This window comes from Cygnus atratus, chromosome 16, assembly GCF_013377495.2.
Source record: "Cygnus atratus isolate AKBS03 ecotype Queensland, Australia chromosome 16, CAtr_DNAZoo_HiC_assembly, whole genome shotgun sequence".
NCBI classification, from domain to species: domain Eukaryota; kingdom Metazoa; phylum Chordata; class Aves; order Anseriformes; family Anatidae; genus Cygnus; species Cygnus atratus.
In genome coordinates, this window is record NC_066377.1 from 4,850,897 (window position 1) to 4,863,820 (window position 12,924).

General features: G+C 42.9%; 1 protein-coding gene across 4 annotated transcripts in view; it reads right to left on the reverse strand.

Annotated features, from left to right (window-relative positions):
• The window catches only part of PHACTR3 (phosphatase and actin regulator 3), a 104,821-nt gene that overhangs the window by 31,864 nt on the left and 60,033 nt on the right, over nt 1-12,924 (reverse strand). For 2 of the 4 annotated variants that reach the window (XM_050714033.1, XM_035548382.2), the window contains exons 4-7: nt 10,793-10,975; nt 6,095-6,298; nt 2,262-2,526; nt 1,037-1,284 (exon numbers count right to left, since the gene is read on the reverse strand). In XM_050714033.1, the coding sequence (XP_050569990.1) occupies nt 1,037-1,284; nt 2,262-2,526; nt 6,095-6,298; nt 10,793-10,975 (900 nt within the window). Of the gene's footprint in view, nt 1-1,036; nt 1,285-2,261; nt 2,527-6,094; nt 6,299-10,792; nt 10,976-11,591; nt 11,658-12,924 lie in introns of those variants that run through there. The other 2 variants (XM_035548384.2, XM_050714034.1) reach the window with 2 other exon arrangements.

The following is a 12,924-nucleotide window of genomic DNA, read 5'->3' on the forward strand; positions in this document are numbered from 1 at the left end:
AAGTGATGTTACCCCCTTCAGGAAGACATGCCAGGAAACACTTGGTAGTTGGTCCTTTTTCATCCTGACTGGCCCACTGGTGGCCAGTTCTGTTATTCCACCTCCTACAGAAACCCATATCTGATGTTGCAGAATTAAAAACAACAAATAAACCAAAACAAGAAGAAGGGGGGAGGGGGGGAAGAAAAAGGAAATAAAGCCCCAAACTAGTTTTTCTCCATATCCATTGTCAGCACCCTGAGACAAAATCCTTCCTGATCACTATCTCAGTGGAAAGTGAATCTGCAAATACCCTCATTTATTTTTGTCAGTAAGACACCTTCAATGCCACTGTGTCCCATGACCAAGCTATCTCAGGCAGGATCTTGGCTGTGGCCTGTTACACAATTTATGACAGCTCAGCTAGGTCAACAATAAGTGGTTTGAAAATTCACACCTTTTTCATGCTTGGTCTGCAGGTTCCTGACAAAAGTTCCTGTTTTAATTCAATTGAATCCTGACATTTAATTTCCTGTATGTTTACTGTTCTTTCTATCAAGCAAAAGGCAAATCTGAAAACTGCACGCTGATGGAAAGACCTTGCGCACATGAGTTATCAGCTCTAGGCTGCATGAGAGTAAGGTTATTTTTAAACAAGACTATGGTCTCATCTTCTAATTTTGAAAGGTTTCAAAGAGCTACTTATTTAATACAGTGCTATTGGAAAACAAAGGTGCAGTGAGATGTCTGCAAGTGCTGCTGTTCTTATGTAGCGGTACGAAGGGTAGATAAGTCACCAAAAGGGTAAAGCATACTGATACGTTGACTTCTCAGCATAACTCTGTGTCATCTTATTATGCAGTACCTACCCAAACAGGCATGATTACAGTCCCTATGACTTAAGCATAATTTCAGATCTTCACTAAGATTCCTTAGAAAAGCTGATGTGACAACAGAGGAATGAATTTACACTGCTCAATATTTTCTGTTCCACACTCCCATGTTTAGAGCATTCGTTAGGCTACAGTAGTATATATTATAAAGTGACTTCCCTTACCAGAAATAATGGAGTCATTCAAGACTTCTTCATCCTGATAAAAAACAGAGTCTTCCTTGAGCTCTGAGTTCATGATCATGTTTTCTTTGTTCTCATCAAACTCTTTAACTGAGTTCCGCTTATTTTCTGAGTCACTGCTGTAACCCAGTGAGTTCTCCTTTTCTTTGTTGCGCTCCATGCTAGACGTTCTGGATGGACGGACATCTACTCTTTTTTTTGGAGAGCCTTTGCTTTCTCTTCCATGGAAGCTGTGGATGGAAGGTGCAGAGCCCAGTTTTTACAAAAAACTGGTTTATTGCCACAGTAGGAACTTATCATTATAGGAAAATGACCAGAATGGCCTGTAGCTCGTAAAGGCCAAAGCAGAGAGTTCAGTATTGGACAACAAGGAATAACATCCTCAAGACTGTGTTGATAATGTCTATTATGGATCTACTTTCCTATCTTTGTCATAAAAATAAGGTACAGAAAGGTAGAGACTAATATGTCGTTGATATATAACCATGTGGTATACCGTACTGATTTAAAAAAAAAAAAAAAACAGTATGTCCTCAAAATGTAAAATATACAAGGCATAAAATATTACCATTTTGATATTTTATGATCATGACAAAGGTTTAACAGGGCCTGGAAATGATACTGTATGAATCTATTCCCCATGACAATAGCTGCTATGGAGCTGAGAAATGTTACCAACTTAGCTCCAAAGCTCTGTTGGGAAAGGTTATCTCTGTCCTTTTCTAATACAGAGGAGATTTTATAATGAAAACCAGATAAAATACCCGACATACTCCCATACAAGCATTTGTATTAGAAAAATGAATACCATGTATGCTCGTGTATAAACCAAGAGACAGTGAAATAGCATTTCTCATCTATGTAGTACTCATATTTACAGCACTGTTTGCCTTAGCTATCCAACTTGTTATCTCCTGGGGAGAGTTTCTTTGCAGTAGGTCAAGGATTATCAAATAATTCTACCTGTTGAAAACCACCTTCCATGTCGCAGTAGCCTCTTTATGAAGGAAGAACATACTTTAAAGTAATTGCCAAATCAAGCCCTTTAACCAGGGATAGATGTTCAAAGTAATGACATCAAGAAGAAAACAGACTCAAGCTGTAGGATAGATAAAATGCTAATAACAGAGGAAGGATGTTTACCAAGAAAAATGATTTAGTGGAATGACTCTCCCCATGCACCCGTATAGCCAAGAGGCTGCAGTACCTGTCCTGCCGGTGTTTGGTGGCCAGAGCCCTGTGCAGTTCTTCAATGACTCTGCTGGGAGGTAAAGGCAGGTGGACAGCAGCCAGGTGAGGGGAGCCGGTCGGCGTTGTTACCTGTCCTCTGATGTGGGGATCAGAGCTTTTCTGGCCAGAGGAATGGAAGAGAGCAGCTTGTCCTGAGATTTGGGAGGAACCGACAATTACATAATTCTTCAGGATAGTGGAAGGAGGAGATTTCATGGCTGGGTCATCCGTGTCGCTTCCTGCTGTCAAAACATGAGGGTAAAGAGGTCATGCAATGCTGCTTGTGTCTTGGCGCATAGAGCTGGCACTGAAACTAATTCTTCTGTTGAACAGAAGAAAATGGTGATGTTTTCTTCTTGCTAAGAGGTAACTGGTTAAGCTGATTAACCATCTGAATTCAAAAGGCTCATACTGCACAGATCTAGATCTTTGATCTAGAAAAATAGATGCTTCCCCCATTCCCTCTCATTTCCCACGCAGCTTCTTCTTTTTTCCAGCCCATCATTGCATTCTTGATCATCAGTGCTGTTCCTCCTAACCGCCAACAGCCTGTGCTGCGGCGGCTTCCCAATCTAGTGCTTTCTTTGCTGGCCTCTGGCAGACAGTATTAAAATTTATGCACTGTGGTTCTCAGTCAGGACAAAATGTACCACTGTCTATTATCTGCTCCTCTGTGATTGCTGTGCAGCTTAGACTTCTGTCTTTCATATGCCAGTTGAGGAAATGCCAAAATTATTATAGTATAACGTTCGCCTAACAAAACTTGCCAAATGAAATCCAAATGATAGATGGCGTAGTGAGCACTAAGAAGAGAAAACGAAGGGTAGAGCCAGCTAATATATAATTTTTACCCTCTAGATTCAGGTTTTTATGCTGCATAAGCATTTAACTGGAAATTAGACTTCGTTATATACATTTCTCTAGCACCTAAGTCCAAAGCGGACATTTCTCTCATTGTAAGTTTGATAGTTTTCCTTTCTTAAGATACCTGAACATTTGGCCTGAAAAGATGCCAATTAGTATTTCTGTTCTACAGTTTTTTTCCCCATTTTCCATATAACCCAGGCCCAACCTTCTGGCGCATGGTGCTGTTTATTGCAACAGTTCGGTCTGGGTGTAGAAAGCCAATGTGACGTCTTCACACAAGAGGGTATTTCTTTTATCTTGTTGCCACCTAGTGTTGTAAATAGGGATTTAAACTGATACAGCCTGTACAGCCCTTGTACAAACTTGTTTTCACAGAACGTTTACTATTTTCACTGTGAGAACGGAGAGCAGAATTTATTGAGGGCAATAGCAAAAGCACAAGTGGGAGGAGAGCTCCTGCAGCCAGAACCAGATTCAAACGTCAGAAATTTGAGAGTAGCAACACTGGTCTGTTTTTCACATTTGTGGGGTGGAGAGGAGAGCATCCTTCGGCAAAGAGATTTGCATCTATGGTATAATCTCCTTGCTTATTCTAAGAGAAGTCTAACTCATGAATTTTTAATTTTTGGAAGGCATTTTTGCACATTTCTCTTCATCCAACCCAGATTACTGGCCAGAGTTTAATCCCTCTTTTATGCATCTGGGAGGGGTCAAGCAGGCAGGGGTCAAACTGATCCAAAAGTTACCCTGTTTAAAATCTGAAAATGCCTGAAAGAACAGCAACATTTCTCCAAGTGTCTAGGTGTCCAGTGTGTTGTGCCTTGGCAGTGAGACACCTTCCCAGCCGGGAGGTGATCAGGGTAGTTTCTACAGCCAGGAGATGGCCAACCTGTGCTCAGTAAAGATGTTTTCTCAGCATACAAGGGAGTTTTGGTTACGTGCTACTGTAGAAATGCATAGAAGACATCTATGATCAATTGTTGTCTTTTAAATTGTGGCCTGAGAGGATGAAAGAGCACCTCTTAAATCACTTTCTCCCTCTGCACAATGGGAGAGGGTTGCAGTGTTTTCTCAGAGCAAGAAACCTGGATTCAGCTCAACCCTAAAGCAGGAAGGGAGGAGACTTTGTTTTATCTTTGTATTTGCTTGTTCCTGGAATGGGCCAAAGGCCAATTTTGTCCTCATTGCAGCTTGGGCCAATATTGAGAGTTTCCCTAAATCACACCTTATTCATCCTAATAACAGCTGTTCAGTGAATAATCTTGCAAAGTGATGTCTTGGCACCTTGCCCTGTTCCCCCTCTCTCTGTGATTAATTGGTGCTTGGCTTATTCCTCACTCCTCTGCTAACAGCATCTCTAGCATTGTTAAGGGGGAAAAAACCCAAACACAGAAGAGCTTTTCAACCTCTTTGTCTTGCTGTTCTTTTTATAATAGCTCTTTGTTTCTCCCTCCCCATAAATTTGTATGCTCTTTCACTCACTGACAGTATTTGTTTAGTTTTAACTTACCACTGCCTCCACATCCAAACAAAAATAAATAAACATAATCACTATTGAATAAAGGTCTATAGTTACTGGAGTCATTGAGAAAACTGAGTTGTTCTTTGTGGAAAATTTAGATGAGGATGAAATACCAAAACCTAGAATATCCTGGGTGGTAGAGGAAGTGCTTAGGTACTGTAAAGTGCCTGGTGGTTCTGTAATCTTGTTACCCTCTACAGGTTAGTTTTTCCGAACGGCCTGAATCTCAAGCACAGCATGGCTCTCTCATCAGCCGAGAAGTGTTAAAGGGGTGTCCTGGTTGTGCTTGTTCACATTGCAAGATGGAAGAGGCAGGAGAGAGCCTGACTCAGAGCAGAGAATGGTGAGGCAATCTGAACAACAGCTCCCAGGAAGCACTGGTATGATACCGTCTTGAATCCAGGTCCCGCTTAAGCTCTTATGGCTTCTAAACACGGTCAAAATAAGGACGTTTTCCATAGGAAACAAATACCTGTTCCTTTAAAAGACTGAAAGCACTGATATTTTCTATGAGTTCCAGTGGTCATATCAGTGTCCCTCTGATATTTTGTTTCCTGGTGACTTCGAAAACCCTGTTATTTGTGCCAGTGGGATGCAAATCAGGGCTGAGGTAATGGCTGTCATTTAAAAGTCTAAATACCCAACAGGTTTGGCATTTAGATGTCAAGACTTCATTCTAATTTGCAGTAAGACCCTGTTAACTGCTTTTACCATATGTAGGGGCCCTAAAATTGGAACGAACTAAAATCATATTCACTTTAACACCCTTTCTGTAGTGCCAGAATGTTGGAAAATGTAGCAACATTGGCAATATGTTAGAAAATCAGGCCCAGAGGAATTGTTGTTGAAACATTCAATGAAGACTGGCATGGAGGATTGCTTTGTGGGAGCCAGGTGTATCACTTATGTGCATTCTGTGTAATTAGACCAGATTTCATAGCTTTAGTTTAGGCCTACCCTAGAGAGCAGAACCTGCAGACAGAAACCTCTACAGAGCCTATCGAGTTGAACTGGCTTGTGGCTGTTGTACTGTTATCCAGCGGGATTCTAGGTAATAAAAACATTTAAATCTCCTTGTGTTTTATGGCATATCGATATGAGCATCTGATTCAGCAGATGTTTGCGGTTGGTTTGATTTGTTTTACATGTGTTTAGTGCAATAGACTCAAACTAAATAATCCTCGGGGAGATCCAAATATGTATATATGTTTGAAGTACAAAGATCAGCACGTTGTTATCAGGCAACCAAACCGCTCAGTTCATGAAATTCATTATCATTTGCTACAACCACAACCAGCCTGATTCACAGTAGGCAACAACAGGCTTGCAAAAGGATCTAAGAAAAAATATAGTATACTGTGCTGTGTAGGTGAACAAAACATAAGGGGTGGGGAAGTCTTCCCTGACTGGTAATGACTGACCTGTTACACTCTTGGTGATTTTGGAGATTGCCTTAGGCGGTGGAGCTGGGAGCAATGGAGGGCTGGGAAGCTGTGCTGGGTTTCTTTCTGTCCCCTTCTGGGGAGAGTCTGTGGATTCAGAAATGAGTAAGGCTTGTGGACTGTCTTCAGATGCTGGCAGACTGGCATCTTCTAATTCTTCCATGGGTGCTGAAGGTTTCTTGGCTAGCAAGAAGATGAGTAAAATTAATGGAAAGGGAAGTTAATAATACTGATAGGCCAGGAGACAATGCCAGAAACATTCAGAAAAACAGAACATATGGTACACAGCTAGAAGCACTTATTTACCTTACTGGAAATAATTATTGTGTGAAATAGCCAACTAGCCAAAGCAGGTAAAGAATAAAATGTTTGAGAATATTGAAGAAATGTTAGTTTTGATGTTCCTGAGAAAACTGGTGAGCCTCTCTTACTTTCCATTCCTTCCCTTAAGCCTTTTTTCCTTTTCTCTTTTTAATAACGGGGACAGCAAGGTAAAACAACCTTTGAGAACTGCAATGGCAGATTTTCTTACAGTGGTGCAGTTGCAATGGCACAGCGTTACTGAGTGAGTGCCAGGAACATACAGCCATAGGGCAAAGACTGTCAACCCTGTAACATTACATGAAAGCTGGTTTTCCAATTGTTGTACACATTTATTTTCGCAATTTAGTTTTTATCTTATTTAATATATGACTTCAACTTGCATCCTACTGCACCTGACTCCAGAACTGCTGAGCCTTTCCTGAGGCTAAAGTTGATAACCAGGAAAAGTCTGTCATAAAAAGATTTACCAGTGGATCTCAGCAACTAGCGCAGAATAGAGAATGGATGAAGTACTTAAGAAAAAATTCAATCACCAAAGCCTTAATTTGAGATGGCGAAGCAGTGCTCATTTCAGGATTGTCTCCTGAAAGATGGTAAAAGCACTTAGCTCTTAAAGTTAGTACAGGCTGAATCACCGAGCAGTTTGTCAAATTGGGCTGGCTGTGATGAGGGCACAGGGGAACAGATCCAGAAAGGCAAGCAGCTGAAGCAGGGCATGCGTGGAATTTTAGCGAGGTCCAGGGTTAATACCTTTGAATCCTGCTCAGGTACCAGCTGACTCTGGCAGTGCTTAAAGTTGCTCAGTGCCTCACAGTTTGACTTTCACACCCTGTACATGTGTGTACAAAGATCACACCAACATTTGCGTTGGTGTACATGGGAGCCGCAGACAGGCTTGAGCGACTTGGGCAGATCACCCCAAACAGCATGTCCAACCACCAGGGGCCCAGTAGTGCTCCAGCTGGTGGAGCACTCCTCCAAATGGGGAGATCCATGTTTAAATCTTCCCCTCAGCAGGTGATGTGTCCAAACGGTTTGGGCTGGAGAAATGGTAAATCCCGCACCCTTTAGCAGCCTGGATTGTCAAAGCAAAGTATGTTTCCCTCCAAACCATTCCAGAGCATCTCCGAAAATCTCACAGAAGTGCGTACCCACAGCTGCCACATCACAAACCTTTTCTTGGCTCAGTTTTATGTCTTGTTTGGAATACAAGCTCTCTCTCTCAGCATTCTTATGTTCACAGTGCATGGGGAGGCACCAGAGCATTTAGACAGTTGGAAACAATGGCATTGGCAAGATAATAGCATTTAATTTGTTGACAAACAGATTAATGAGTGCGCCTAGAAGTGGAGGAATGAGTATTTGTCATTCAAGAAAGACAGGAAAGTGGAATAAATACACATCATTAGAGGGATTCTCGTGAAATTTGGCTTGATAAGAAAGTCTTATGTGATAGTTGCCTAAATTATTAAAAGAAATAATTTTCTTTAAAATATACATTTCTAGGGAAATGCTTTGTTCTAGTCTGACATCAATTTGTGTTTTTGTGCCTGCTGCATAGAAGAGAAAATGTGGAAGAGGAGAAGAGAAAAATTAAGTCACTAATAGGTTACATTATAGAAAGATCAAGAGCTCCAGTAGATGTTAGTAGTGTGACAGGAAAATTAGTCATATTTGGATGTTTTCCCCTGAGCTGAGCGATCCTTTCTGCTGGCAGTAATTTCACTGCAATCAGGAGGCCTGCCTGTGCCACGAGGGGCCGCGCAGCACCGAGGCGGAGGAGCAGCCATAGCGGGTCCTTGCCTGTAGAGAAGGCGGATCTGAAACACGCTCAGCCTCTGGCAAACATCTTTTTGTTTCGGAACTGCATCCTGTTCAGAGAGCGCTATCACAGAAACAAACTGTCATTGTGTGCTGTTGTCTAAAAAAAAAAAAGTCCATTTTACTGTCCCAGCAAAGAACAGTTTGCTTCTATTTTTTCCTGTGGTTGTTTTTGGTAACAACAGCGCGTTTGACTCAGAGTCTGAGGCAGACCTGAGTCTTGAGTACACAAACCTATTAACAGATTTCGTACTGCAGTAGGAATGTTATCCTGCTGAACATATTCTAAGGGCTCAGCACTAGACTCCTTGGCAGAGTAGCTAATTATTCGTAGAGAGCCACTTGTCAAAGCACCGCCTTGCAGGTAGGTAGGATCCGTCCCCTTGGGACTGTCCCCATGCCCATTGGCTGGGTTTTGTGGGGAACACTGCCCTGGTTCTGCCTAGGCTGTTCTTCTTCTGCATTAATGAAACGTGAGCTCTACAAATAATCCCTTTTGTTCCATTCTCTTCCCCTCCTGACCTTCATGCCACATCATCAGGATGAAATACAGCATATTGGGTATGAAGCAAATATCTTCCTTTTGTTTCTAGCTGGTCAAATATTTGTACAAACTTGTAGAAAGACACCTACTGCCTTGGAGACCTAGATTGAGCTCAAGGACACAGGTGTTGTAATAAGCTCTGCATTATGACAAACTTTACAATACACTCCAACAATTTTGAAGTCCCTTCTCACCCAACGAACTCCTAAGGTAAAATCAGATTGAATCAGATTATCCCTCTATCCACCTGATTTTACCAAATTAGCACAGAAATTATTTTAAAAGCCAGAAGCCACCATCGAAGGAGGACTTCCAACAAACAGTAGTCTCACAGACTAGGGAGACAGGAAAAGGTAATCCTGCTGTTATTTTTCTGGAAGCTGGGAAATGATACCTCTGAGGGAGGAAAAGAAATGTAGAAGGCAGGAAAGGTTATGCCAGGGAGACAATAAAAAGAACTAACATTAGAATGGAACATAAGAAATTGGGATGATTTGGAAAGCCTCGGTACACAATTTTGAATGCAGTGGGAGGTGTATTTTAAGTTATAGTACTAGTTTTTAGAGAGCCATAATGTTAAATATATGATGCATTTTTAGTGCCATCTTTCCAGGATAGTCTGTCCCAATGATAACTAGAACTTCAGAGAGCAATTTGCTCAATGAAACACTCTAGGAGAGAGTATCGCTGCTAGTAATAGCAGTGCCCAAGGTATTCTGGTCGAGATCTTGATCTGGTTGTTCTAAAACACTGAACAAGAAACATGAAATGAGTGGGTTTTACCCTGATGAATTTTTAGAGTGGTACAAAACCAAACACTCCATAGAGATCAAATAGAAAGGAAACATCATTAAAGGCATGTATAGTAGAAACTGTGTATGTCCAGTTGTCTATTTTTCCTCTGTTTTAAGACACGAGAGAATAAATCTCTAGAAGCCAAATATAGTGCTTTGGGATATTTCTCAGTGTGATAATACATAGTTGAAACAAAGGTGATGGAAAGCAGTTGCTATGCTTATAAAAAGTCTTTGTGATGAGCATGGGGAGTACCTTTTGGGAGAGGGAAGCATTTCTGTTGTCAAATCTATTAAGAGTAAAGTGGAGTGGGGCTAAAAATGGGCCAGAAGTGCAATATTACATAAAAGCAAAACAGCAAAACTGAACAAAATTGAGTGAGTCATGGGGATGGAAAGGACTGGAGAAAGAAATGGGAAAGGATAAAACAGAAAATGAAAATCCTTTAGAGGACAGCTTCCATTCTGAGCTGCTGAAGCAGTGTGAGGGCAGCATCACTCCGCCAGACCCAGCAGGTGGGGAATAGGACCCTAAAGAGCATGGGGCATGCGCACATAGGATGGAAAACAAAAGGCAGTTGGGGAAGGCGTAAAGATTGGCCAGAGTGGATGGGCAGGAAGATCAGCAAGCACTCCTCACAGCCTAGGATCAAGCGTTATCTTTGGACCTATGCACTTCTTGGCTGTCAGGAAGCTGGGCTGTCCCTGGCTGCTCTGGTCCCATTGAACTGCTTCACAGATGAGCTTTGCACGAAAGGAGCTTGGTGTAGTTTTTCTGTACTCGTGACATTGAACTGCACTTGTATTTGCAGGGTGATGGATAGTGCAAGTTGTGCATGGACGTTGCTCCTTGAGCCACGACAGGCAACTTCAGCCTTGGCACAGAAGTTTGAGAGAAGCTTGTTTCATCTTCACAGCAGTCACTGCTAATACCAAAGGGGCACCATGCCAAGATTGGATTGTCTCATAATCCAACTAATCCCATTATACCAAGGTTTGTGTGGTCCCTCAGTTTGGTAGCAGTCTCAAAAAAATGACTTATAAAATAATGATTGCTAACCTGGTATGGGGAAGCTGAGCAGAACAAGGTGCTCAGACTGTCTACCACTGGTGTATATGATTGCTCATGCAGCAGCTCAGCATAAATATATCTTTTAACATTTTATTATTTTTAAAAACATTTTTATCCAATACCTGCATCTTCTTTCAGCTCATCCAAATGCAGCTCCTCACCAAGGGAGGTCACATTTGCTGTGGCTGCTGTTGTACTCTCTTGCTGCATCTCTTCAGAGTCAAGTGCCTGGCACACAGGAGCTGGAGGGTCACTCTGCGTTGCTCTTGTGGCATCATCACCAGTGCAGGCTTTGCCTTCAGTATCTGCAACACCAAATCATTTAATCTTAACTAAACCACGAGCAGTGAAAGCGGAAACCCCCTGCTATCCTCTCTGGGAGAGAGAGTTTCAAAGCTGCAAGTAGTTTCAGTAAGTGGTTAGGAGACTGAGATTTGTCATACAGCAGCACCTGATTTCTAAAGTGCTGACATCTGTAATGTAAACCCATGGACACCAGCCCATCTGGACAATAATATACACCCTGTTTTCTAGACAAGGCATCTTTTTCTGTGGGCACCCAGCAGGCCAGGCAAATGGCCATTGTGCCTGTACAAGAAGGCCACTGTGCTCTGGAAGCACCTGGCGTGCTGGAGAGGAGGCAGTTCCTTTCGTGAGCAGAGCTCCCGTGTAGCACAGGCACAGGTTGCTCTGACATGTCCGAGTTGTGTCAGGCTCCGTGCACAGCATGCTGCCATCCAGCTGCCCCAGCAGTAATCCCGGAGCATCACAGAGGACAAGGCTGCTAGTATTCCCTACCGAAGTGTAGGTTTGAGCAGAGCATTAGTTACTCAGCTTTAAAAAGCATATTTTGTGTGATTGAGCTGATCAGAAATTCAAATCCCTCCTCATGCAGACCTAGAAACTGCTCCCTTTGCTTACTCTGAAAGATTTTTGTGCCAGTGATCCCTGCAGCTGTACGCATCCTGATGACTGAAGCTTTTCTAGCATTCTCCTATTCCGGCAAGACTCCTCAGAATACAAACTAGCCTTTTACTGCACGACTCTCCCAGAATTTACAAGATCAACACCACCGTGGCAAATCAAAGCAATTACTTTGCACTGCAGCCAGTGCTCCATGCTGATGGCCACGTCTGCTGTCCACCCTGACCTCCTCCCTTGTATTTCTCAGCCCTAGACACTCTTTTCTGGAAGCTCGTGACAGGGCTATGTTTTCTTGCAATGATATCATGACAAGTTTCTTGAACATTGATTTAAAACAGCTAGCACTTGTAGCTACCCCTTTTTAATACAATTTGGACAATCTGTGGAGTAATTTATTGCCCTTTTGGGGAAAGGGTATCGGGTTTTGGCCCAGAGATGCTGCGGAAGGGATGCAGTATTTTTGTACGCTGAGCTCACTCAGTCTGCCTCATAATCACGTTTGGTGAAAAGTTACTGTTCTTAAAATAGCCCCTGCAGTAGCACAGTTGCTATGATACAGGGAAGGGGAGGGGGAAAAAGTTCATTGCCTACATTTCAGCTCATTGTGAAGGCAGCCTATACATAATCATCGGTGTATTAACAGCTGCCTGCGTTACTTGACAGGCAGTCCTTACCTCTCAGTGCACAGCTACATCTGAGTGGTTTTGTGCTCACAATGGGGAGAAATGTTGGGGGAAGCTCCCTAAATGTGTTCAAGGTAACTCTGCTTCACACGTTCCTCGCATCCTTCAGACAGGCAAGCTGCTGACAGCTGTGCCACAATAGAGCTGCAGACAGACAAGAGCTCCTTCGGATCCCGGCCATGGAAGTGCAGTGACTAATGAAGTAATGACAAGCAGAAGACAGCCCTCTGTTGAGGAACGTCTGAGGCTCACAGCAGTGATGGTCTCGGTCAAAAGGGAGCAACTTGTGCTTAGATCAAAGTGGACGTGCTGGTTTGATTGGCAGTGGTTCCCAGCTTGATTTTAGAGAGAGTCTGGGAGTGGGAGAAAGCACAGACCTCAGATCCCCTGGTAAGGAAAGCAGCACATAGTCCTGGGAATTGCACAGTAATCAGAAGAAGCAGGGCTGGGATTTATTTGGGATTGAGTGTGCCAGACCCTACAGCCTGTAACCAAGTGAAGCCGTATTTCACATCCAGGAGATTTGAAGGGGCAGCTTGATGTTTGTGTGAGCAGAGAGGGGGGCAGAAGGGGCCCGGCTGCGCACCTTGGTCTGCGCAGCATGTCTGGGCAGCTGCGTTTCGGGGTTGTGCGAGGAGAAAGGGTGA